This window comes from Nelusetta ayraudi, unplaced genomic scaffold, assembly GCF_046127955.1.
Source record: "Nelusetta ayraudi isolate G7.1 ecotype Tasmania unplaced genomic scaffold, CSIRO-AGI_Nayr_v1 ptg000070l, whole genome shotgun sequence".
NCBI classification, from domain to species: domain Eukaryota; kingdom Metazoa; phylum Chordata; class Actinopteri; order Tetraodontiformes; family Monacanthidae; genus Nelusetta; species Nelusetta ayraudi.
In genome coordinates, this window is record NW_027466120.1 from 3,630,763 (window position 1) to 3,654,626 (window position 23,864).

Below are 23,864 nucleotides of genomic sequence, written 5' to 3' on the forward strand. Positions count from 1 at the left end.
CACCATGTCATTTACAGGTAATCATTTAAGAGGCATTAACTTTAACAGGGCATCACACTTCTACTATAACTTAAGAAATATTAATGATCATTTTCACCTCACCACAAACTATGCAGGTAATCTTTTGAATGGCTTTGATTTATTGTGACATTAAAATAAACAGTAGCATCTACCTTCATTGAAAGGGAAAAAACCATTAACAGCCAAAATGAAAACCACTCAGAATACTATTGTATTGATTTGACAGAATCTTTTTTTTTTTTAATTGTGTTCTGAGGTCTACAGAGGTGTAACTCTTGCTCTCTGAGTCTTTCTCTGTTCATCGTTCTGTCTTTCCTCCAACCCAGTTTATGAGTGATGAGATCATTACAAATGGTTTCTTCTAAAGATTTTAGAATTGTTTAATGTACGATTTGGAAAGCGCATGACACCCTTTGGAGTAGGAAGCAATGAACCTCTGTGTCTCTGAGGTTTCATTGTCTGCTGGTTGTGATGTTTGTCAAAACCATCACACATTTCACTGTTTTGAGATGGCCCTTGGGGCCCACTGAGTTGTGCAGGATTTGGGCCAGTAGGGCCCTGAAATCTTACACCCTGATGAGGACCGTTAAAACATGGTGGTGCTGGTTCGGGTGCCAGTCTTCTCATGTTTGGATCTTGCCTGCCTTCCGTCCCTGGACCTTCAATGTTTGAATTTCTGTTCTTGCACTCTGGGCCTCCAAATTGCGACCTTCCTTGATGAATATCTTCCATCTCAAATTGTCTTTTGTTTGGGACTGGATTCACACGTTCAGGACCTCTTATTCCCCTAAAAAATGGCCCATGTCCCAATCGGCTGGGCCCAGCAGGTTCTCTATTAGGCTCTCTCCATTTATTTCCAAATTGTCTTCCTCTTGGCCCTGGGCATTCCATATCTGGATCATTTCTAAAAGGTTCTGGATCCCTCAAATTAGAAACACCCCAATCGTCTCCAGGTCCTCTTTCATGCATACTTGGTCTTTCTTGTATAGCTTTTGGACCCCTGTTCTCAGGCTCTCTCCAATCTAAAGGAGACACTTCCCTGCTGTGCTCCTGAAACTCACCTGGCCTTTCAAAAAAAGGCCTTGGACCCCTGCTACCATGTCTTTGCCATTCTTTTATTGGAAATATCCCTTTATTTTCGACAGCCTCATTTTTAGGCCCTCTTCCATTGGGCCATTGATCCTCTACGTGTGGAATTGTTCTATCAGGCATAGAGCTCCCAAAGTCTTCCCTTTCCCACATGTCTTCTTGGTCCAAAGGGCTCATGTTTGGCCCTGGTCCTCTATTGTGTCTTCCCATAGGCGCGGGTGCCCTTAAGTTCTGAACTGTTCTCCCGGGCCCAAACCCTTCTGGATCTCGACTTCCCATAATAGGCTCTGAAACACCTAAATGTGACTCTTCCCACTGATCTTTTTCATGCCTCTGTCCTCTGTTATTCAAACATTTTCGCCTGTTTCCTCGTCCAAGATGACCTGATCTTCTCCAATTTGTTTCTGGGCCCTCCATGTCTGGACCTCTCCTTTCTGCCTGAGGTTCTCTGTATCTTGTACTTGCTTCTGGTCTATCAGGTTGTAGTCCCCTAAAGTCTGGACCTCTATCTTCAAAATCTGATCCTCTAAAATCTGGTTCTCTTAATCCTCTATCATCTATAGGAACTTCAATTGGAGTATTATCAGGCCTTACATTTAGGGGTGGACCTCTGCTATTAAAGCCTTGGCTATCCATTCCCAAAGGTCTTCTTTCTGGCAAAGGAAGCCTTAACTGTTGCTTTTCTGGAAAACCCCTACCTGTCCTCTCAATTTCTGCGTATCTTCTCTCTGGTGCTGGTCCTCTGAAAGTATGACCCTCTGGATCTCTTCTCTCAAAGTCTGTAGCTTCCATATCTGGACCAGGATAATGTAAACCTGGTGGTCCTGTGTGAGGTCTTGGTCCCAATCCAAAGGTGTTTTGCTCTCCTGGTCCTCTCCTGTTTGGTCCTTGACCCTGCATAGAGGGATCTCTCCAGTTACCACCTCTTGAGTCAGGACTGCTTTGTCTTTTGTTATTCGGACCTGGTCCAACCAATGCAGTTTCTCTTTTCAGTTCTTCTCTGTGGAAATCTGGACCTCTCTGATTGTTTGTAGAGTGAAATCTTTCATGTACTGGCCAATCATTTGAAGCAGCTACATCTTCTCGGTCTGGAACAGGGCCTCTTCTAGGCTCCGGTCCTCTGAAATTTGGGCCTCCTGGTCCAAACCTCTCAGGCCTCGAATCAGTCATGGTTGGAACTCTTGGATTTGTTCCAGGCATACTTTTTTCTAATCCAGGACTTCTTAGTGGAGTGCCAACACGATCAGGCCCCGTTCCTCTGAACTCAGGACACATTGGTCCTTCCCATTCAGGTTGTAGTTCACCCATAGGAAGAACATTTCTATCTTGCCGTGGTCCTCTAAAATCTTGGCTACTAAGAGATGCATCTCTTCCACAAACTCCTGGTCCTCTGAAATCTGGGTCTCCATGTTCAGTCCTTGAAGCTGCTCTGGGTATGTCTCTGCAATCATTTTCTCGTGCCATATATTCTGGACCTCCATTACCTCTTCTAAAAGGGCCAGGTATTTTAAAATCTGAACTGCCGGTTTCTCTTGCTGCAGGATGAAAATCCTTATGGAATGAACCCTTCTCTTCTAGCCGAGGTTCACTAAAATCTTGATGCGGGAGTCCTTTCCGGTCAGGCACAGACACACCCATATCAGGACCTCGATTGTCCAACCATGGTTTGTCCACATTTGGACCAGCTGGGCCTCTCCTATTTGGCCCTTGACATAACATTGATGGACCTCTCATTTCATTGCCTTGTTGAATTAGGTTTGGGCCTCTTGGATCTTCACCAAGTCCACGATTATTATTTACTGGGGCTCTTCTCTGAAGTTCTAATCTCCTGAAATTTGGACCTGCTGCGCCTCTCCTATCAAAATCACACCCTGTCCTATCAGGTCCTTGTTGAGTAAAATCTGGACCTTCAGGTGTTCTTTGACCTCTCATTGGTACGTCAATGTCCAACCCTCTCCTGTCCGGTCCCATAATATCTGGGCACTCTGGTCCTTTTCTGCCATGCCTGAGATCTTCAAAATTTGGACCCCTCCTATCTCCATGATTAGCTCTCCTTTCATCTTGAACGTAAGGTTCTATTCTGACTGGCCCTCTCCAGTCATCCTGCATTTTGGTTTCTCGGGCATGCCAATCTGGTTCCCTAATATGTGAACTTAAGCCTGGATTTTGTCTTGACAGATTCCCATCATTACATTCAATTTGGAGGAATCCTTGACCCTCTTGCTGCTGACAATGTTGACTGCTTCCATACAAGTCTCCATCACTCTTGTTTGGAGCTCTTTCTACAATTACACCCCTTGAATTTCTTTTGTGTGCATCACATCTACTAGGCCTAGCTTGTGGGCCACCCATATCGCCTAAAAATTGGCCCTGCCCCATGTAACCTCTATCTGTGAAGTCCGGTCTTTTAAATTCATGCATATTATCGGATGGTCTTATATCATTGGTACACGTAATTCTTTCATCCTTGCTAACTGGATGAGCTAGCAATACATTTTTTATGGGAACACTGCTGTCTTGCCCAGAGCTGGGTGGGTTAGAACACCCATTTTTGTTTGATCCAGGCTTTGCCATTTGTACTTCATTCCAACAGTCTGGGCCTTGCCTAGCCAATACGCCCCCCCCTGGAACTGTGGCATCAAAACCACTGTATTTATTTGAGTCCAAATTGCTTCCTCTACCAAATCCTACAATGCCCATATTTGCCTTTATTTCATCTTTTGGACAGTCCATTGCCAAAGAGTCCTGATATAAACTTTGACAACTTCCCTGCCGAGTGCCTGGAATAATCCCCCCTGTATCTAGGTTTTGGCCTCCATTATTTTGAGAGCTGTCTTTCCCTATTTCCAAAGTCTTATGTTTGTTTTCTATTTGTGAACCCCCCAATCTTGCTATTGTTGTCAAACCTACTCCAAAATTTGGGATTTCTGGTTGTGACAAATGTTCTTCTGTTTTAAGACAAAACACATGTGTTTGGGAAGAACTGAAATCTTGGCTCTGTTCGTATTTATGTTTTGTCTTTTTTCCAACATCAATTATACTTTTAGAGTCTGAACCCTCTACCTCTAAAGCAATAAAATCCAAATTTCTAATATTTGATAGGCATTTAGAATCACTTCCAAGTGAATATGCAACACTCTCAGAATCGCTTATTTTCTCTTCCTTAACACAGACACTTTTTTCTATGTTGCTAGGTTTATAGAACTGTGGTTCTGGATCTGGGCTCTGAGGGGAGTCTCTGGTTGGAGGATCTATCTCTCTAAGAGGGATTGTACTTTCAACTTTACTGTCAAGCAACCCTGCTAGATGGCATTGATCTACCTGTACATTATCATCTTTAGCTTTGTTATCATGGTCACTAACTGGAGCTTTCTGATGATCTTCAGATGATGGCTCTGAAATGTCAAACTTCACATTTTGAGGAGGTTCACACGAATAAGCCGAAGAGTTTTCATCAAAACTCTCAACTAGATCACAGGTCAATTTTTTTTCATCGTATTCATTTTTGTCACTAACCAATGAGTCTTTACCAAGATTAGGTGAAGATCTTCTGTGATGTTTGGATGATAGGGACTCAGAATCTTTTTGTTTCGGAGGTGATGGAGATCCTCGATGTGCATGAGAACGTCTGCGTCCATCATGATCTCGTCGATGGCGTCCTTGCTGAACTGAATTATCTTTGGTTCTGTGTCTTGACCTATCCCTTTCACTTCTTCTATGCCGATCTCTTCCTCTACGTCTCTGTGAATGTGAAGGAGAATGACGATGTGACCGTCTTGAAGGACTTCTATGGCGGTCCTTTTCACGCCGGCTCCGTCTTTTGGGTGACTGCCTTCGCTTTTTACTATGGTATGAACCCTGAGAAGACCCTCTATGAGAGGTGCTCTGCCCTGCTTTTGACAAAGATGAAGTGTTTTTGTTGCATCCTTGGAATCCGTCCTCAAAAATTTCATTGAAAAGCGATTCATCCTCAGGATCATATTCTATGTCTGAATCTTCAATTTCTCCAGCTGAAGAATACCGTTCACTTTCCTGAAAAATTTTCAGTGCTTCATCATTTTCTTCATCATTATTTGTCTCGCTTTTTGAATTTGAGATGGTAGTTGCGTCATCCACATTAACAGCTTGTGAATTCAGATTCAAAACATCCACAGCATCTTCTGGGCTGCTGGCTTTGTCAGTTATTTTTGATTCTGTTTGTGTAACGCTACTTTGCAGAGATGACAGCTGAGAGAGGGGCAAGGATTTTTGTGGGGGAGACATAAGGGAATCAGAAACAGAGAAGTGAGCCATGAACATGCCTACCGTCTCTCTCTGTTGGCGAAGTGCCTCTTCCTGCTCCTTTAACTGTCTTTTTTGCTCTTCAATCTGCTTATTAAGCTCTTCAAGCATTCGTTGCTGTTCAGTCAATGTTGCAGCGGAGACAACCACAGTACCTGTAGGAAGGTTTTGTGCTATGTTGGAGGAAGTATGCACTGCAGTCGAAGCAGTCGGTGGTATTGCAATCCGAGTGGAAATTGGAGAAGGGCCTACAGACGAATCTGGTAATTGAATTTCAGAGCCAGGCTTTGTCTTTATACTGCCCTGGATATCTGCAAAGATAGTCTCATCCTCAGGATCATATGCCACGTCGTCATTGACAGAGCTTGTTGCCAATACCCCAGGCTCATTTTTTTCTATATGATGCAAATCAACTTTTTTAAGTCCAGTAGCTGGATATTCCTCTTCTGGATCGTATGGGCGATCTAAGTCATTTTCCTCTTTTTCAGCTTCTTTAACCTTTAATTTCTGTCCATACCGTTGGACTATAGGGTCCGCCATTGGTCCAGACAACTTTGTGAATGTAGTTGTTTTAACATTACCAGTTGTTTTGGGAGTTCCATCAGTGGGGATGGGTGAGACTGTTTTTTTATTAGAAAACAAACTGGTCAAGATAGTCTGCAGTGGTGTCTTTTCAGTGGAGGCAGGGGGATTCTGATCAAAGATCCTGTTAGTGGTCACCTGACTGCTAACTGCAGTGGCTGAGGAAGAAACAGGAGGTTTCACTTTGAGGGAATTTGGAAGAGGGGGAATTGTGACCGAGCCAGAGAAGGATGAGTCCGATGGTGACCCGGGACAAGGTGGTGAATCAGATGGGGAAGTATTGGCAGGTGTCTCTGGATCATAGGGTTGGAATGTCTCCAAATTGTCAGAACCATAGAGGACAGGGGGTTTGGGAATCCACATTGGGTCTTTTGCCAAACTCATTTTTGGTCTTTTCTCATCAATTTCCAGAGGAAGGCTTCCTAGACGTTTTGGCTTCTGAACGATAGCCAGACCCAGAAGAAGATTAGGCCTTTTTGTTTCAAGTCCTGTGAAATAAGAGTAAAAAGAAGAAAGAATATAATATATTACTATTACTGTTCCCCAAAGTGTTCTGAAAAACAATTAAAAAAAAAAAAGTTCTGTTTTCATTTTTGATAAGAGAGTAAAAAATAAAAGAAGACCAATGAATTGTGGCCAATTCACTGGGTTAGTATTTGCCATAATATTATCAGCAATGACATGTATGCCTATTTTTTTTTTTTTCATTAAATCTGTGATCGTTTGAGAAGATTGTTTATGCTGCGATAAATAGGACTACTAATGTTTTTATTATTAGTAAAGTTATTTTCATTATTTGGATTACTTTTTAATTTGACTATTACTTTATCATAAAAATATGTACAGTAAATTAGCACATTTACTTAGAAAACAAAACCTTTTTTTTTATTTTTAAGTACTACCAAATGTACAATTGTTTATCACTTATGAATCTATCAATGTGTAGTTAGCTTTAAAGATTGGCTTCAGACAAAGAAAATCAGTCAGACAAATAACAGTAGAGAGTTACTGTAATGAAGTTCTGAAAAGTGATGTCAACCTGTAAATAATGACCTGTACATAAGGAGTTACTATGGAATTAACATAAAAACATTTGCATTAAAAACAAGAAAATCTGAGAAATTATCATACCTGGTCCTTCAAGAGGTTCTAGTATGGATGGAATTGGTTCATTTGCACTGAGTGGGAGAAGGTATAAATCCTTAATGGAACGGCTACTGTTGGCAACAACACCAAACCGTCTTCGACTGTTGAAATAGGAGAAAAGGGAGACATATGCCACCTCCTCTTCTTCTGTTGCTGGATGAAACCGGATCACGCACAATTCCTAAAAGTAAAAGTGACATTAAAATTAATGCATCCACTGTCACTATAAAAAGCATTGTAATAAGTCTGCATTTGCTGCTTGCCTTTGTAACAGAGGTCTTTAATTTTGCAACATAGTCCCAAACTGTTTCTGGCATAATACGTCCTCCAATTTGAATTGTATCTGGGAGATCCTGCAGAAACAGAATAATGAAAAAAAGAGTCAATCAAACTGTTTCCTGTAATTAAGCAAAGCTACTTTTTCTTAGTACTTTACCGCTTTGAGATTTTCGACAGATCCCGAAACCAGGTATCCTTTGGTTACAAATTTTGCAACAGTTAACATATTTAAAAAGCCTTTCCAAACAATTTCTTGCTTTGCCAAGAATTGTGTGGTCTCATCTTCAGTGGAGGAGTTTGTTATCGCAGCCCTAAAAGAGATTGCACAATTACAATTACATGACTATGACTATTATTACTATGTGTGTGAATATATCCATACATACATACATACATACATACATACATACATACATACATACATACATGCATACGTGTGTGTGTGTGTGTGTGTGTCTCATCTAAATACCTTGAAGAAATGCCAAACAGACTGGGCATCACTGATGAAGACGGCTTCATTAAGATAGACTTAGGTAATGCTTTGTTTTGTGGTCGTCTATCTCTCTCGCTCAGGGGAGCATAAGTAGCTGTGTTATGGAGGCCCAAGTTGCCACTAGGTGGACCAGAAAACCTATTTGCTGCGGTTCGTGGGTCACGTCTTGTGAAGGTTACAGTTGAGGCTGCTGGAATCGCAACTGGGGCATATGTTCTCTGTGCTGAAGCAGCTTTAGCAGTGTTCACAGTTGGGGATGAAGGTGAATCCATGACTGGGGAAGCAGGAGACTCTTGAATTGGGGAGGCTGGCGAATCCATTGTTGGCGAGACAGGAGTTTCTACTATCGTCAATACTGGAGAGTCAATGACAAGGTGAGAAGAAGGATCTATTATAGATGTTGGAGAATCTGCGTTTGGCGAATCAGGCGGTGCGAGCAAAGGTGAATCATCTCCAGAAGACTTTCTCCAAGCCATTTCAAATCTATCTTTTGTTTCAGAAAGCTTTGTTTTTTTTTTTGCAGGTTCATCTTCCTCATTTTCTGTTATTTGACCTTCAGAAGAGAAAGAAATATCTGTTATGAAAAACTAAATCTAAAATACAATGCAATACAAAAAATTAAAATGGGTCAGATAAAAATGTATATAAAAATCTTGACTTTTGTAAAAACATGATTTACCTGTGCATATTTTACATTTCAGGTCAAAGAGATGGGTTTTGTGCTCTGATGTTGTATCCTTAAGCATACAGGTGAGAACATCCGGCACAACATTTTTCTGGCTTTTTTGGCTTGTTCTGTTCTTGAGAGGTGGTGCAGGAACACTTTTCTTCTGTTCCTAACAAGTATGCGCCATTGCAATGTAATGAGAAAACAATACTTTTTTTTCTTTTTGTCATTTAAAACGTTAGAACTCAATGTAAATGAGACAGATACACACCACAGTCCTATCAGGTCTGACGAGTTTCAAAGGGGGTAAGTCTACTTTCACTGCTTCAGGCTTGGTTAACAAACTTGGCATTTTAGCAGCTGCATTCTTCACCTAAACAGGCAAGGACATTGGGGGAACGTTTGCTTGCATTATGAAAACAAGTTCAAGAATTGCATGAGAATTTTTTTTTTGTGTGTCTAATAACGACCACAACGTACCTCTGTTTCTTTTGAAATTGTCTCTGATGCTTTGATTGCCTGCATATCCTTCTGGCTCATCCTGGCCAATCTAAAAGGATTGATCTCTCCTCGTACAAAAGAATACAACAGCCCCTAAAAAATAATTGTATTGTTAGTTTGAGCAAATTATTTGACGGGTTCTTGGAAAGAATATAAATATGGGCAATACTGACAGTAATATTTAAATATGTAAGGCACCAACAACAATAAATCAGTTAAGTAACTTTAAAACAAACCTTATTTCTTTGATCTTTCAGGTTAAACATGATCGTTCTGTACTTGTTCATGTATTTGCTGTCTGTGTTGCGAAATATGTCAAACATCTCCATCTCAATGCTTGCCACAAGCTTTGCAGCTTCACTCTCAGTCAACTCCAAATCCTCACAATCACACACCCTTTGAGAAATAAAGCGGACAGTAATAAGCACAATTCCTGTGAAAAGTCAAGTATGACATGAATGATCAGATGGGGAGGGGGGGGGGGGCATTTTGAAGTAACTCATATTCACTATTCCGACTACCAACACTTCACACATACTTTATAATAATGCTTGGCATAAATAAGATTTCAGAATCTTTTCTTGAATTGGTAATTAAAATGCTCATAAAACAATGAAATATCCACAAAGTCCACATTACCCTCGATAAACCAAAGAACAGAATAGAGATTTAAGTCATTTTTTCAAACTGGACATTTTTCAGTCAACGTCATACAATCATGACCCTCTGCAGAAGAAGCCATAATGACTTGCGTACTGATTGTGTGTGTGTGTGTGTGTGTGTGTGTGTGTGTGTGTGTGTGTGTGTGTGTGTGTGTGTGTGTGTGTGTGTGTGGGGGGGGGGGGGTTGGTTTGGTTTGGTTGTAAATATATTTTAGGCATTTTTTTAAGAGGGTCTTGATTACATAGCACAAATTGTGAACATTATGAAATTGTTTCATGTTTTGGAGCCATAAGTTTTCTTGGAGCTCTGTTCAGGTGTTTAAGAAAATCATTTTGCCAATCACAAAACTTTTAGATCGAAGCTTGTGTAAAAAATAATAATAATAAAAAAAAATTAACCTCACCTTTTGTACAGGATGCTGGTTAGGGATCGCTGGATGCTCTGCCTGACTTGGTGATTAGGTGGCTGAGAGGGTCTGGAGGAGGGAGCACTGGGTGCAGGAGGCACCAGAAGATTTCTGGTTTCATTCAGCACAGTCTGAGTGGAAGAGGGCTTCTGGAAGGATGTTGAAGGCAGTACTTGGCTGGACATAGGCTGGGACGAAGGCTGGGGCACAGCCTGTTTTTTCGGTATGACATAAGCAGTCTTGGAGACCATAAGGGCCCCTGTTTCATGATGTCTTGGGGCTGAGGTGGAAGGGGAGGGTGTGGCTGGAGGGAGACTTTCTGTTTCTAGTGTGGGTGTCGCAACAACGGACGTTGACTCCGCCGACCCTTGGCTGGACACACTACTGGTGAGTGGCTCCTGTGGTGTTTCTGCAGAGAGGCTGTGCAACGTGGCAGTCTCAATCGTAGGCTGGAGAGCAGGCGCATCTGTAGCGGAGTCTCCTGGAGGGTCTTTCGAAGGAGTTACATCCTCAGCGTCTGTCTCTACCTGTTCACTGTGCATTTTAGCTGTTAGAAAAAAGAACAACAGGCCTTCTAATGATTACACTGATTTATGAAGCAAACTGGGTTCAATTTTGAAAATACAATGAAATGCAAAAAGAAAACCATTTCTCTTTCACCGAGAAAAAGTAAATATGATTACCCTTTCTTCTCAGATCAATGAGACTTTGATGAAACTGTGTGAAGCCAGTTTAAAAACCAATCAACACTGTGTTTGACTAAGATTAAATGTGGTGTATCAAATTTCTCAAAAACTCTCCAAAACCATAAGATGTATAATTCAACCTGAATTTTTTTTTTTTTTTTATGTAAAAGGTGTACTGTGGCATGGCTTTATATTGACTGTCAGAGAAATGTAGGCCTACAGGTCACCTTAACCTAAGGCTAGGTCACAGGGGGAGCAAAAGCAAAAGACACAACGGTTATACTGGTCAGCTACTATAAGCGTTTACTGCTGAGTCTTGTTGCATTTATGTGTTATTGAACTTATTTTAATAACTGATAACTAATCAGAAAATAAAACTGAACACTAATTAAAGGAAGCAAATTTCACCCGTTTCTATTGTTTTGCACACCCTTGCTATTTATTTGTATATTTATTGTATGGACATCGCAGCAGGAGAGAAAAAGAAATCACAAAATAACTGACTTCCTCTTCCATCATTTTCAAAAGCCTGACAAAGCCTGATGTGATACCGTTGCACTTAATTTAGGTTTGTAATTCAGAACTTCTTTTTTTATTTTTATTTTTTTAAATCGACCAGACACCTTTACTTTTAATCCCACAAAGCCCAACACAAAAAAAACTGCGTGTGCGGGGCTTTGATTCGTTAAGTAGTTGCAAGTTACTTATTTGGCCAGCAGGGGGTGCTTGTGTTCCACAATAAAGTATTATAGGGCCTCGTCTGCGTCCTCACGATGTGGCATTGAAAAAACAGAAACGTACAAGTCAAACTAATGAGCGCGAGGAGTAATGACTATGGGCGCAAAAGACAGTAACAAAAATGTGCACCACCACTAAATTAATTTCACTTCTCCTAATGTTTTATATGTCCGAGTATGAGAAATGGTAAACAACAACAATTATTATTGTTATTATTATTACTCAGAAATGATTCATCATCATATATCTTCATGTGGCAGAAATACTAAATTACATGACTGCACTGCAATCTAATTGATTTTACACACTCCAGAAAGCAGTGCGTGTGGGAGTTTAGAGATCTTATTCACCGAGAAGCGAAAAGACACCTGACCAAACCGTAATAATATATGGCAAAGACAGGTATGAGTTTCTGTAGTTACTATCCAAGCTGACTGCAACAAGACTCCACACCTCACACCAAATTACTAAATTTCTCATTTGAAGGCAGCATGTTGTTTGCTAGTAATATAATTCCTACTCCAGAAAAAAAAAACAATCTGCGATTCCTGTCAACTCGTGTCAAGTGATTGTGCTCGGTGACAGAATAAAAATAAAAAAAGAGTTCATTAAACCTATTGGCTGTGTTCAAAGAGGTAACTCTGAGTCAAACACTGAGCTACTGGCTTACAGTGCTGTTGAATCAGAATGAATGCAACATCTCAAGTTAACCATGAATGATTAACTCCATCAAGAGACTTGACTTAATCAAGTCTCTTGATCTGCATTTGTAAAAGTGTGTCATGAGTGAGTTAAGTCATGCTAGTTTTTACCACACTTTGTTTTGCCATCATGGGACGGCTGTCAGTGCCAGGGAAGGTGTGTTTGGGCGCTTCGAAATTCTGCTGTGATCAAAACCTTCCCACCAGAAATCTTTGCTTTGAGGCAATCAGTGTAGGATGCAGTGGAGGGCCGTGCATTTCACGCCTCGGCCATTTGTGACGTCATATTTAGTCCACCCTCAGTTAATACACTTCATATTACCCTCAATATGACACTGTGGCTTGAGAATCCATTGAGAATCACACTTACACATTCACACACACACACACATTACATCACCTCCATAAAGTTGACCTAGTCAAGCAAAACATAAGTCCCCTGATACTGTTAAAACTTACAAATAAAAGGTGATTTTAGGAGAGTCCCCAACAAAGTTTTAATAAGTCCACCAGCAGCACTCTGTGAGCTTAAAATCTTGTCCAGACGTGTCCAATAAACAGCATTGTCGGTGATTCGTATGCGAAACCAACAAGGTTCCTGTTCACTTACAGCGAACAGGAACCAGCAATGTTTATTCTGAAGGCCTCAGGCAGATTACATAGAACCTGGCAACACAAGCCAGCTGAAATATGATTGGGTAAAAACTCTACCGTACAACAACAATACAGCAACGGAAGCAATGCAACCAAATGGATATTATATGATGTGAAAAGAACAGACTATTATGTTACGGGATTCTAAGGATGATTAGGCCAGCAGAGAAGGCCTAGCTGGGCCTGATGGCCCGCCACTGGTAGGATGTGTATCCTACACAGTGTGCAGGATTCAGGCTACCATTTATGTGCACAAGGGTAGAATTGTAAACCCACCCTTTGAACTTCCATGTAAGTGAAAAAAAACCCTTTCTGCAAGTAGCTTCCTTGTTTTATTCCTCTTGCACCTGGAAATGTGCTACAAAGAGTGTATTGGCCTCTACAGGTCAACATTCAACCACACATGGACAATGCAAAACACCTTTTAACTGCTGATTCACACAAGTGGGTGTGCCAGTCAATGTACCATTACAGTATATTGTAGCAAAACCAACATTAATAAACAAAGTTAAAAAAATAATGTGTTTGCGGTTAAGGTACAGTCATTGAGATTTGTCTCGCACTGATCTCCACGCGCTTGTGTGACAGGGGTGGTGGGTTATTAGTCTGACCCTAATAAACCAATACAATTAAGGATGCAATGTTTCCCATCTTCCTAAATATTGTCCAAATGTTTGAGACGTCAACGCAGAGTGCCAATGACCCACTGTGAAGTTAATTTTCAATAAATTGTTTGAAAAGTGAAAATTCGATTTTCTAGCTTTAATTTTTTTACTTCATTACACACCAAGAATAAATGTTATTACCACACGTCATTTATCATCTATCTTATCAACAGCTATTTCATAAAGATTAATTCAATTTGAAATTTTTATTTTTCTTCTGAGAAAACTGAACTGATAAGCATAGACAATATACTGCCTAAATTCAGACAAATTTAGGCATTTGGTTCCTGTGTAATTCTATAACCTTTACCATGTATTCAGATTATATAATTCTAATTAAATCGTGAAATAATATGGTTTTATATTTGCATTATTATTACAAGAGCTTAAAATCAATGGTGTTACCATTTAACAGAAAATAGCTGCGCTTCTTTCACTACAGCACTTTTTACAGTTTAGCACCACGACCGGCTCAGAATTTGAATTTTTTTTTTAACACTCTCTCTCTCTCTCTCTCTCTCTCTCACACACACACACACACACACACACACACACACACACACACACACACACACACACACACACACACACACACACACACACACACACACACACACACACCTTTTTCCTCGATATCATGACTTCCTTGTCAAAAGGAGCCTTTTTGGGCTCGCTCAATTCCTGTGCAATTTTTAGTCAAATCAAATGTTTTGCCTGCCTTTTAAGAGAAACTCCCTCATAGAATTCCCTCTTCCAAGCTTGGAATCTCCTTTAATCTTAACCCAGCCATATCAAATTTAGGATATAATAGCAACAGATTAATTTATATTCTTTGTATTTACTGTGCTTTGTGCTGTGAGAGGAGTTCACTGAACCATGTCCCAGGCTGCGAGTGCAAGCTTTCAGAGAACAGCGATAGATACGGGGGGGGGGGGAACAAAACAAAAAACAGATCAAGATTCAGATCTTGGTGGAACCTCCAAAATGTCATGGGTTGAACACCGTGGTGATGAGTTCAAGCACGTACTCCAATGCAGATTCAAGATTTTGGTCAGGTTCACACCTGAAGGTCCGTTTCCTGGTCCGACTCAACACGAGGATGATGCATTTTTGCAACTTTTCACTTGGTCCGCTTTCTGGTACAGAAACTTTAAAAAGAAGTCGTGATCGAAAACGTAATTTGGTTTATATGTAATAGATGGAAAACAAATCCCTTGCAATCATGGGGCATTGTCCACTTATTTAATGTTGGTGCTGATCTGGACTGTGCATCAGCAGACGATAAGGCCGCACATGTGTATGGGTGGGAAGCCTACGGGCACGATGTTTTAACACATGCGTATTGGGGAAGACGCTTTCAAATCAGACAGTCATATCAGACACGACAGGCATTAATGACAGCCTACCACAACTTGGTTGCTTTTGCCACACAAGCAAGATTAGTGTGACTGGTGCCCATGAGGTTCACATCAGAAATGAACTGCTCTGGGGTTCACTTCATAGCGGATCGCGACCACCTCTCCCAGACGGACCATAGTGTGGTTTTTTTAGTCTGCATCGGAGGTCTCCACCAGCGTTCACACTGACCCAAACAAATAACATCCAGAGAGTAAACGCTCCAGGGTTCAGATTAACTGGACTATACACGGCTGGTGTGCACGCACCCTTTGCGAGGAAAACTTATCTATTCTATGAAACTCCTCGCAGTCAGCTGCGAATTGGATTGGCACACCGGGGGTAGATGTACATATATTAGATACACAACAAACCTCCATACGGAATGTACAGCAGGTTGTCTCCCTGAGGAGACAGAAAACATTACATTTAAAGGGTGTGTGCCTACACTTCTGTGCCTCCTTTTTGGTCCACCCTACTTCTGGACTAGTGCACTTTCAAATGGAATTCAAAGGCTGTCAGTTTAAGCTATTTTACTGACAACTACCTCCAAAAGTCGGCAGATGAGTTTTGTGACCATCAGGGCAGCGGGAACAGCGTCATTTGTGAGAGCAATTCCGACGGGTACTCGTCGTGGCTAGTGAGAGATGTGCTTGTGAGAGCCACTGCTGAGTGTGAGAACAAAGAAACCACGGTGAGATTGAATGTATTTACCATTAGAGATTCTAACGCATTTCAAATCCCTCATTTCCCATAACTGTCGCTCTAAAACCTCATTAATTTTAGTTGACAAAATTAAATGTGACCTATTTAAAATGAAGCAGGTATGTTGGTATTGATCATCAATATGCCCGGAAATGGCATTATCCTTTGCTTTGTGTTTAATCCTTCTCTATTTTTTTTTGTTTTTGTTGAATTGGTCTGTCTCTTTCACTCCAACACAAACTGCTACAGGTTGAAGCGAGCCGCACCGCAATAAAGCTCTTCACCACTGACTGGTGACGAGTTTAAATCCAGAATTTCATTGTGATCTGATTTTTCTGCAGCCAAACACGGGTCTAAAACACACTATATTTTACTGTACTGTGTGCAAGGACTAATGATCCGTGAGAATGAAACAACAGAGAAAAAGAGGGGAAACAAAGCAAAAAACGTCATATTTTTCAAACCACCGCTTCTTAATTTCTTCAAACGCTACCTTTTCTGTGCTAGCCTTGTTCTAGTTTGAATGTTACTAACCTACTTATCTTACAAGGAAGTCCACAAAATATAATTCAAAACTATTTTGGTTCAAACATCTAACTTTTAAGATGAAGAATGAAATGAGAAATTAACAAAAAAAAAAAAAAAAAAGCTGTTGCCTGGTCGTGGGCATTGCCAAACACGTTGTACAGGTTCTACAGGGTGAATGTGGCCATTCCCCACCCACTGCTGCGGTCCTGCAGCAGTGAAGGTTTGTGAGTTGGATTCGCTACTTTGCTGATATACGTTATCCAGTGCTGAAAGTAACGCCTCTCATTGGCAGCAGAGATGAAATAGAACAAACGTTATGAATACAACTACGGTTCTATGAATCCGGGATGACCGCCAAAGCTCTTTTGTCACTCAGAAGAAGATTCTGTCGGTCTCCTGAAGACGCCAGCATATACAGCCTCTTTCAGGACATCAAAGGGTCACAGGTGACTACAGGTGATATGTACTCAAACTGCATGTTTGCAAAGGGGAACACTTCAAACCTCAAAATACCAATGTATTTTCAACATTGGTTTGCTTTATATTCCTATCTGGCATCTGAGAATTCCAGATTATATTATTTTTACATTGCGACGTATACTTTTGTTTATAGAGTACACGTCAATGTCGGCAACGGGTTAGGGTTTATATATGTATATATATATATATATATATATATATATATATATATATATATATATATATACATATATATATATATATATATACATACATATATATATATATATATATATATACATATATATACATATATATATATATATATACATACACACACACACACACACACACACACACATACATACATGTATATACACATAATACATATATATATATATATATATATATATACACATAATATATATATGTATATATATATATATATATATATATATATATATATATATATATATATATATATATATATATACACATATATATATATATACACACACACACACACACACACACACACACACACACACACAGTTTTAGATGTTTGGATGAAAATAGATATCAAAATAAAATAAAAAATGAAGGGGCAACATCTGCCCAATGTTGTGCGTGTGCTTCTGTATGACCCAGAAAGGGCCAATTTATTCCAAGCATTGTGTGCATGTGCAGTGACTGTGAAATTCTGTCCATCCAGCAGGGTGGATCCAGCAGTCTTCCCTAACAGAGCTGGATCATATTTCCACATGTAACCAGCCGAGTCACGGAAGTCTTCATGCGTATGTGACAGCACATCTTCTTTTCACATGTGGTGAAACTCATGCTACTACATGTACTGACGAATCCGTCGGTCTCCTGAGTATTTCCGTGGTGGCAGTCAGCTTCTCCTCTCCCTCTGGAGTAGTTGCACCGCTACTATTTGCTGCAAATCCTATGCAGTCTGCAGTCTCCAATCTAAAAACCAAGTGCTCCAAGATAGTGTTTGAGTGATGATGGGATCGGGAGTGATAAACTTCAAAAGACCAGAGGACAACCAAATCCCTTCCTTGTGACCCACACCTAAAGCGTTTGTTGAACTTGCAATGGAAAATGAGTCTTTTCCTGTGCAGGATAGGGATGCATCGTCGCTCACCACATCCACCTTCCCAACGTGGCAAGTATTGGGTTGAAGCAACCAACCAATCGATCAGTCGGTGGGATCTTTTTCTAAACCACAGGGTAAAACCAGGTCAGACTGCCCGTCCGGGGGGGGTAATCCTGTTGGTCAGCCCCTTGTTTATGTGGACACCGGGGAGTTTCCTTGCTAAGAGACCCTTCACGCAGGGTGACAGTCCATTTCAGAAGAGATGCTAAATGTCAAGATGACTTTGTTTCATTGATTGGTGTCCATTTTGTTGTTGAATTGCTTCTACTGCCATTTATTGTCGTTGTGTTCTTTTTGTCTATTTTTACTTGGCTGTCTTGCACAAATAAGGTATATGGAATGTTTCCCCTCACGGCAAAGGGAAAAATTAAATTGCGCAACTGTAAGTTTTGAAGTGAGTTTCCTAGATAAGGCATCTTTATGCAACTTTTAAATGTAAAAAAAAAAAAAAAAAAAGACTGTTGGTTGCTTGGATGAAGCAAACAAACACAGCCACAAATAATTGTAGAAACAGCAGGAAAAATAACATGAAATAAATAAAAGTGCTGGGTTGTGAACATTAAGTTCACAATGACAAGAACACCTGAGTTGACCATAAAGAGTTTCAAGATAGCCTTGCCAACAACGTGACACTAGCATGTCATCAAAGAGTAGGAAACAAAAGAAATCAAACCAGCGGAACACAAAAATATAACTTGATTAATTGAGCCATATTTATCACAGCTCTAGTAAGCTGCAGTACATTGCACAACTTTAACTTTGATATTTGATTTTACTATTCTATCTCGTCTTGTAGGGCAGCAGTTTGGTGCAGTGGCTAGCACTGCTATCACGAGGCGCAAGTAGAATGCAACTTTGATGCCCCGGCCTCGGGGCTTTCTGTGCAGAGTTTACATGTTCTCCTTATGTCTGCATGGATCCTCTGCAGATACTGTGGCTTCTCCCACAGTCCAAAGTTTTGGCTAAATATGAAGTCTAGATGGTGTGTGAAGTGGAGTGAAGGTGGACTGTGTGTTGGCTCGGCGATAGACTGACAACTTGTCCAGGGTGTAACACTGCTTTCACCCCAAAACCACTGGGATAGACTGGAACAACCTGTTACACCCTGAGAGCAGGATGTGGTGATAGAAATGAACCAAAAAATATCTTGTCTTGTATGACTTGTATGTCTTGTAAACATTAGTTGTAGGATCAACCATTGATCTGCAGTTGTTTCTAATTAATATCTAAGTTTAAGTTAAACGTTTTTATTTTAGGAGTACTGCAAAGACTGGGTTCACGCAGATAAATGTATTCCATTTCAACACCAATATTTAGGTGGCCACGCTGTAACAGCAAAGACAGCAAGGACTGTGTGCAACATGTTGTATGCAAGAAAATAAGTGCAGATCATCGTGCATGGAGTTGGTTGTGCTATGTGTTGGAAAGTCAAACAAGCGCAGCAGCATACAGGATGCTCTCTGTAAAAAAGCAAAGAGAGCAAGTGTAGTGTGCCATATGTCGCGTGAAATTATGCAGATCATCATGCATGGAGCTGGCTGTGCTTGAACGCCAGCTATGCACTGCGGGAAGCATTTGTACTGTTTTGTTGCGGCTATTGAATATTGATGTTTCATTCTGCTGCTGCTTCTGCTTCATTCAGCAGTGGCCGTCATTGCAGACTTTTCCGAGGGTCGGTCAACGTTTTAGATCGCCGGCATCCATAACACGATGCAGCTGCTAACCCTATACATTAGTGACCTGCGCGAACATGCATACAGCAGACCGCAGTCCAACCCGAATTCACGTGATGGTCCAGTTGTGCTCAGTACATGAAAGTCAGACATACTGAAAATGAGAGCACGTGTTTCGCTACACTGGGCACCTAAGCTCTCAGACCATCACAAGACCACTCAGCAATATAGCACAGGTAGATGCTGTGTGGTGCAGCAGCATGTTTCAGAAGTGACAAAGATTTGTGCAGAATGCGTGACTCTAATGAGTCACTGAATTAAACATACTCACCGAACGCTGACCCCCCTGATACTTATTAGTCACCCCAAGGGGTAATATTTAGTTGTTTGAGTTTTTTTGTGCGCATATTTGTGGATGGTTTTGTCACCAAGTGCAAAGAATCAAAGAACAAAAGAAAAGTCAGTAATACCAGAAGAGGCCGTTTTTGGCAAGAAGGTGATCTGCTTGTGAACACAATGTGTATGAGTGGCGAATGATACGTACACGCTGCGCAAAACTGTGACGATGGTGGTGATGAGGTCTGAACTTCTGTTGGAGTGAGGTCGCAGACAGGGGAGGGAGAAGCCTCCACCTGCCCTCCAACATCTTCCTTCGTCTGCCCCTTCTCTTCTGCTTTCTCTGCTAATCTTTTAGACGTCCTTGTGGACCTCAAGCTCTGTAGTTGAAAGATTTTGAAAGACAAATGGACAGTTTTATGTTTGCTACTTAAAACAACAGAGCTAGTAGCAAAAAACATTTGCAATAAAAAGCACATTTTTTTAGGCAACAACTCACGAACCTTTGTTGTAGGTGTGGCAGATACATCTTTTTTCTGTGCACGTCCTTTGGGCTTGGGCACCTTAGAAACGGTAAGAGTCTTCATCGTGAACGCAGCATGTTGAAGGATGCAGTCAGTGCCGCAGTAAACGGACTCAGGCAGCGCTTTTTTTGAGCACCCAGGCCCGATACACAGAGGAAAAGAGCCATCCGTCTTCATCTCAGCTTCATGTTCTGGCTCACACTTTGATTCAGGAGCTTCCTCCTCTTTCTCAGCTTCCAACACCTCACCCTCCTGAAACCAGAGCAGTCAACGCGGCCCTCCAGATGAGTTTCATCATGCAAATCAGCAGGTGGTTTGCAACACAAATGCACAGATCAAACAGGAAAAGTATATTTTTGTAACTACAAAAATAAAAATCACAAATCACTGGGGAACCAAATGCTATTCTAACCTGAAGAATCTTCTGTTGGTCACGACTTTCTTCTCCTTCGCAAGAAGGGGACTCAGGTGTGAGTTGGTCTTGCTTCCTTTTGGTGCACAAAGAACACATGTACTGTGGCTTTGTTTTCTCCATCTTAGTGGTCTCATTCTCGTCAATGCCTACACAGCTGCCATGAAACCAATTCTGGCAAATGTCACAGCAGATCATAAACCTGGAGGTGGTTAGAAAACGACAAACATGGAAGTGAAACTGACAAGAGGCGCAATGGTGTTTTAAATATATACGAAACCCTAGGGATCTCTCTGCAGGAGTGAAATGTGTACCTGTTACTATGTTTCTGTTGACACGTGCAGCACACAACATCAGGGTTGTGGCCTCTTAAGTCCAATTGGCCTTGATGCTCGCCCTCAGTACCATCTTTTTTCTCCCGCTCCACTGGGGCATATTCATGTTGGCCAGAGGTTGAATCAGAAATATGCTCTAAATCCGATTCTATACATATGCAGTCAGAGCTTGAATGATGGACAGGACTTGGACTGGCAACGGAGTGGATGGGTGATGTATCTATTTCAATAGGGCATTGTGGTTCTTTTGTTCTTTCCTCCTCTACCAACGGCTGTTCAGGAAGAGTAATCACTTCATCCTCATCGTCATCATTATCTGCAGCACCTAAATGAAGGTTGACTGCCCTGCCCCCTCCTCTCGCTCTTCCTTTACCCTTTTTCCGCCCTCGCCCTCTTCCTTTCCTTTTGGCATTTCCTCTTCCACCTTTTACCCCTCTAGCTGTTGCGTTTCCCTGCCTATTTTTAGATGCTAGTTGTTCTTTCAACTGCAACAGAGTCACCTCATCACTATCATCTTCTCGACTAGAAATCAACACAACATCATCATCCATTTCTTCCTCAGGAGCCACAGGCTCTGAAATCTCCATGTCATCAGTAGTTTCTGTATGGTCAGGTGTCTCGGTTTCATCTATGACCTGTTGAGAAGGCTCAACTGAATTTGTAGCTTCAACAGTGATAGGGGCTTCTGGTGAATTTGGCATTTCTAAAGACAAACCCTCATCGCCACCCAGCAGTGAGAAAGCAGTGTGAAAGGCAGAGCCATAATCTTGCCATAGACTTGGGTCAAAGGACCCTCCAGTAAAGGTTTCTGAGGCAGTTTTGCTCTCATCCGATACAGGTGAGGATGGAGCTGACCACTCCAGGTCATTGATAACGCTTTGAGTCGTAGCTTTCTGCGTGATATGGGTGTCTGAAGTGGTTTGTAGCTCCTGGTTGATACGACGACTTCTGCCCCTGCGCAAAGCAGGAGGACTATGCACTAGGTCTCCAACTTCCTCCATGAATTCCCTCCTAGCAATGGTTGTCCGCCTGAAGCCCCAGGATTTTTTAACCTGAGAAAGGGACGGCCTGTTACTGGTCTCTGGATCTTCTGACTGATTCTGCTGCTCCTCTGCTTGAAAAAAAATAAAATGGATTTATCAAAATCTGAACAACACACTTCCGATACTTCACACCATAAATACAAGAACACAATTTTACCTGAAATATTATCAGAGCTGTCGTTATGTTCCATACCGATATCCAAATAAAACAACTGCCAAAAAAAGCACAGGTTGTTTAATTAGTTGTTTGCCAATCAGAAAAAATGAGTTTTGCATATTTTTAAAAAAATGTCTAATTTAGTTTTTAATTATTTTGCAGTTATTTTATTTTGCCTCAAAGCAAATTCTGGTGCACGTTTGGTTTCTACTTCCTAGTGAGACCAAAGACAATTCCCTTCTCATATTACAATAGAGGGAAATTGTCTTCTACTCCATTCTGTGTCCAAGAAATTTGAGGGGGAAAAAATAATCGTATTATTTCTAAACCACATGTTCATAAAACCAGATGTATCATAAGAGAATACTTGGTGTTATTGAAATGTAGGTTCATTGTTGAGACAGTGAAAACCAGACACAAAATTACATTTCTCAGCTATTAGTTTTAAATCATGCATGCCCTGTGTCTTTCCACATTGTTTACATATGTTTGTCATTTAAATGGCTGGAAAACAGAAAAACCAACTATAGAAAGTCAAACGTCCCGGTTTAAAAGTGTATAAAACATGGGATATTAGTGTTGCACAAGAACCAAGAGTAAAGTTCACTGCAACCCAAACCCAACATATGTGCAAGCCATTGCAGGCCATCTCCATGTTGCTGTGGCCGAAACATTTTATAAAAATTGCTGATATAGTTGTTTTCGATTTATTTCGACTTCCAGCAAACGAAACAAATGATATCTGCAGACTTCTGGTGCTCACACAATACAGGCTTGGTAGAAATGTAAACGACACGGTGGGTGAGTAGGCCATTTCGCAGTGGTCCTACAAGAGAGATTTGTATATCACGCGTCGGTGGAGAACGAAACAAGAGTCCTTACTGGTTTCAGTGGCGTTACAGGACACCTTCCTTGCGTTAACATACAGACACGACCCACATTTGCTTTAGAACTCCGCTAACACTTAAGGATAAATGAGCAGACGACGTAAATAATCCTCCGTCGACTGTGTCACCCTGTGTCGACACTGCTCCCAAGTAATCTTGCTAAACGCGAGTTGCTATGCTAGTTGCTAACATTGTTAAAAACGTAGCAAGCTACACAGCAACTTCTCTGGAATCACACTAGGACAACATAATAAACCACCACGCGAGTACATCAACCTATTGCGAAAACCATACCTTGAGAACTACCGTGTTGTTTCCAGTTATTAAATGAATTTGCTCAGTAAGCTAGCTAGCACCTCCATTTTTCCCCCTTGCTACAGCGTAACCTCGCGAGAGTTGACCGGGAGCGAGCAGCGACAGGGTCAAACATAAAAGCGTCGCAGTATCTACTTTGGTCTCTTTAATCCGTGCATTTATATGTAATACTTCAAAATACACTTATTTAAAAGTGTGTAATACGTATACGTGTGTTTGGTACGAGATAACGTTCATTTCACAAAACTGTTCAAAGTTGTTTTATTTTAAAATTTTTTATTCACGAGTCCATTGACCATATGTACACCCTGTAAACACGAACTAGACACGGGCTCATTGACAGACATGCTCACAGCCAAAATGC

At 41.0% G+C, this 23,864-nt stretch overlaps 1 protein-coding gene across 7 annotated transcripts; it reads right to left on the reverse strand.

Moving 5' to 3' along the window:
- Nucleotides 1-6,324: 6,324 nt before the first annotated feature.
- Nucleotides 6,325-23,591, reverse strand: LOC142898781 (death-inducer obliterator 1). 7 transcript variants are annotated; one of them, XM_076041987.1, is made up of 15 exons: nt 23,480-23,591; nt 22,299-22,353; nt 21,078-22,209; nt 20,764-20,965; nt 20,331-20,603; nt 20,036-20,207; nt 10,126-10,675; nt 9,296-9,455; nt 9,039-9,152; nt 8,830-8,931; nt 8,571-8,727; nt 7,868-8,444; nt 7,556-7,709; nt 7,105-7,472; nt 6,325-6,461 (listed from the first exon to the last, which is right to left on the reverse strand). In XM_076041987.1, the coding sequence occupies exons 2-14, from the start codon at nt 22,330-22,332 to the stop codon at nt 7,188-7,190; spliced, it is 3,912 nt and encodes a 1,303-aa protein (XP_075898102.1). In that variant the 5' UTR covers nt 22,333-22,353; nt 23,480-23,591; the 3' UTR covers nt 6,325-6,461; nt 7,105-7,187. The 7 variants fall into 7 exon arrangements, with proteins under 7 accessions (XP_075898102.1, XP_075898101.1, XP_075898099.1 ...); XM_076041986.1 differs by having other exon boundaries at nt 21,078-22,212; XM_076041984.1 differs by lacking the exon at nt 23,480-23,591 and adding an exon at nt 23,181-23,453 and having other exon boundaries at nt 21,078-22,212.
- Nucleotides 23,592-23,864: the final 273 nt, after the last annotated feature.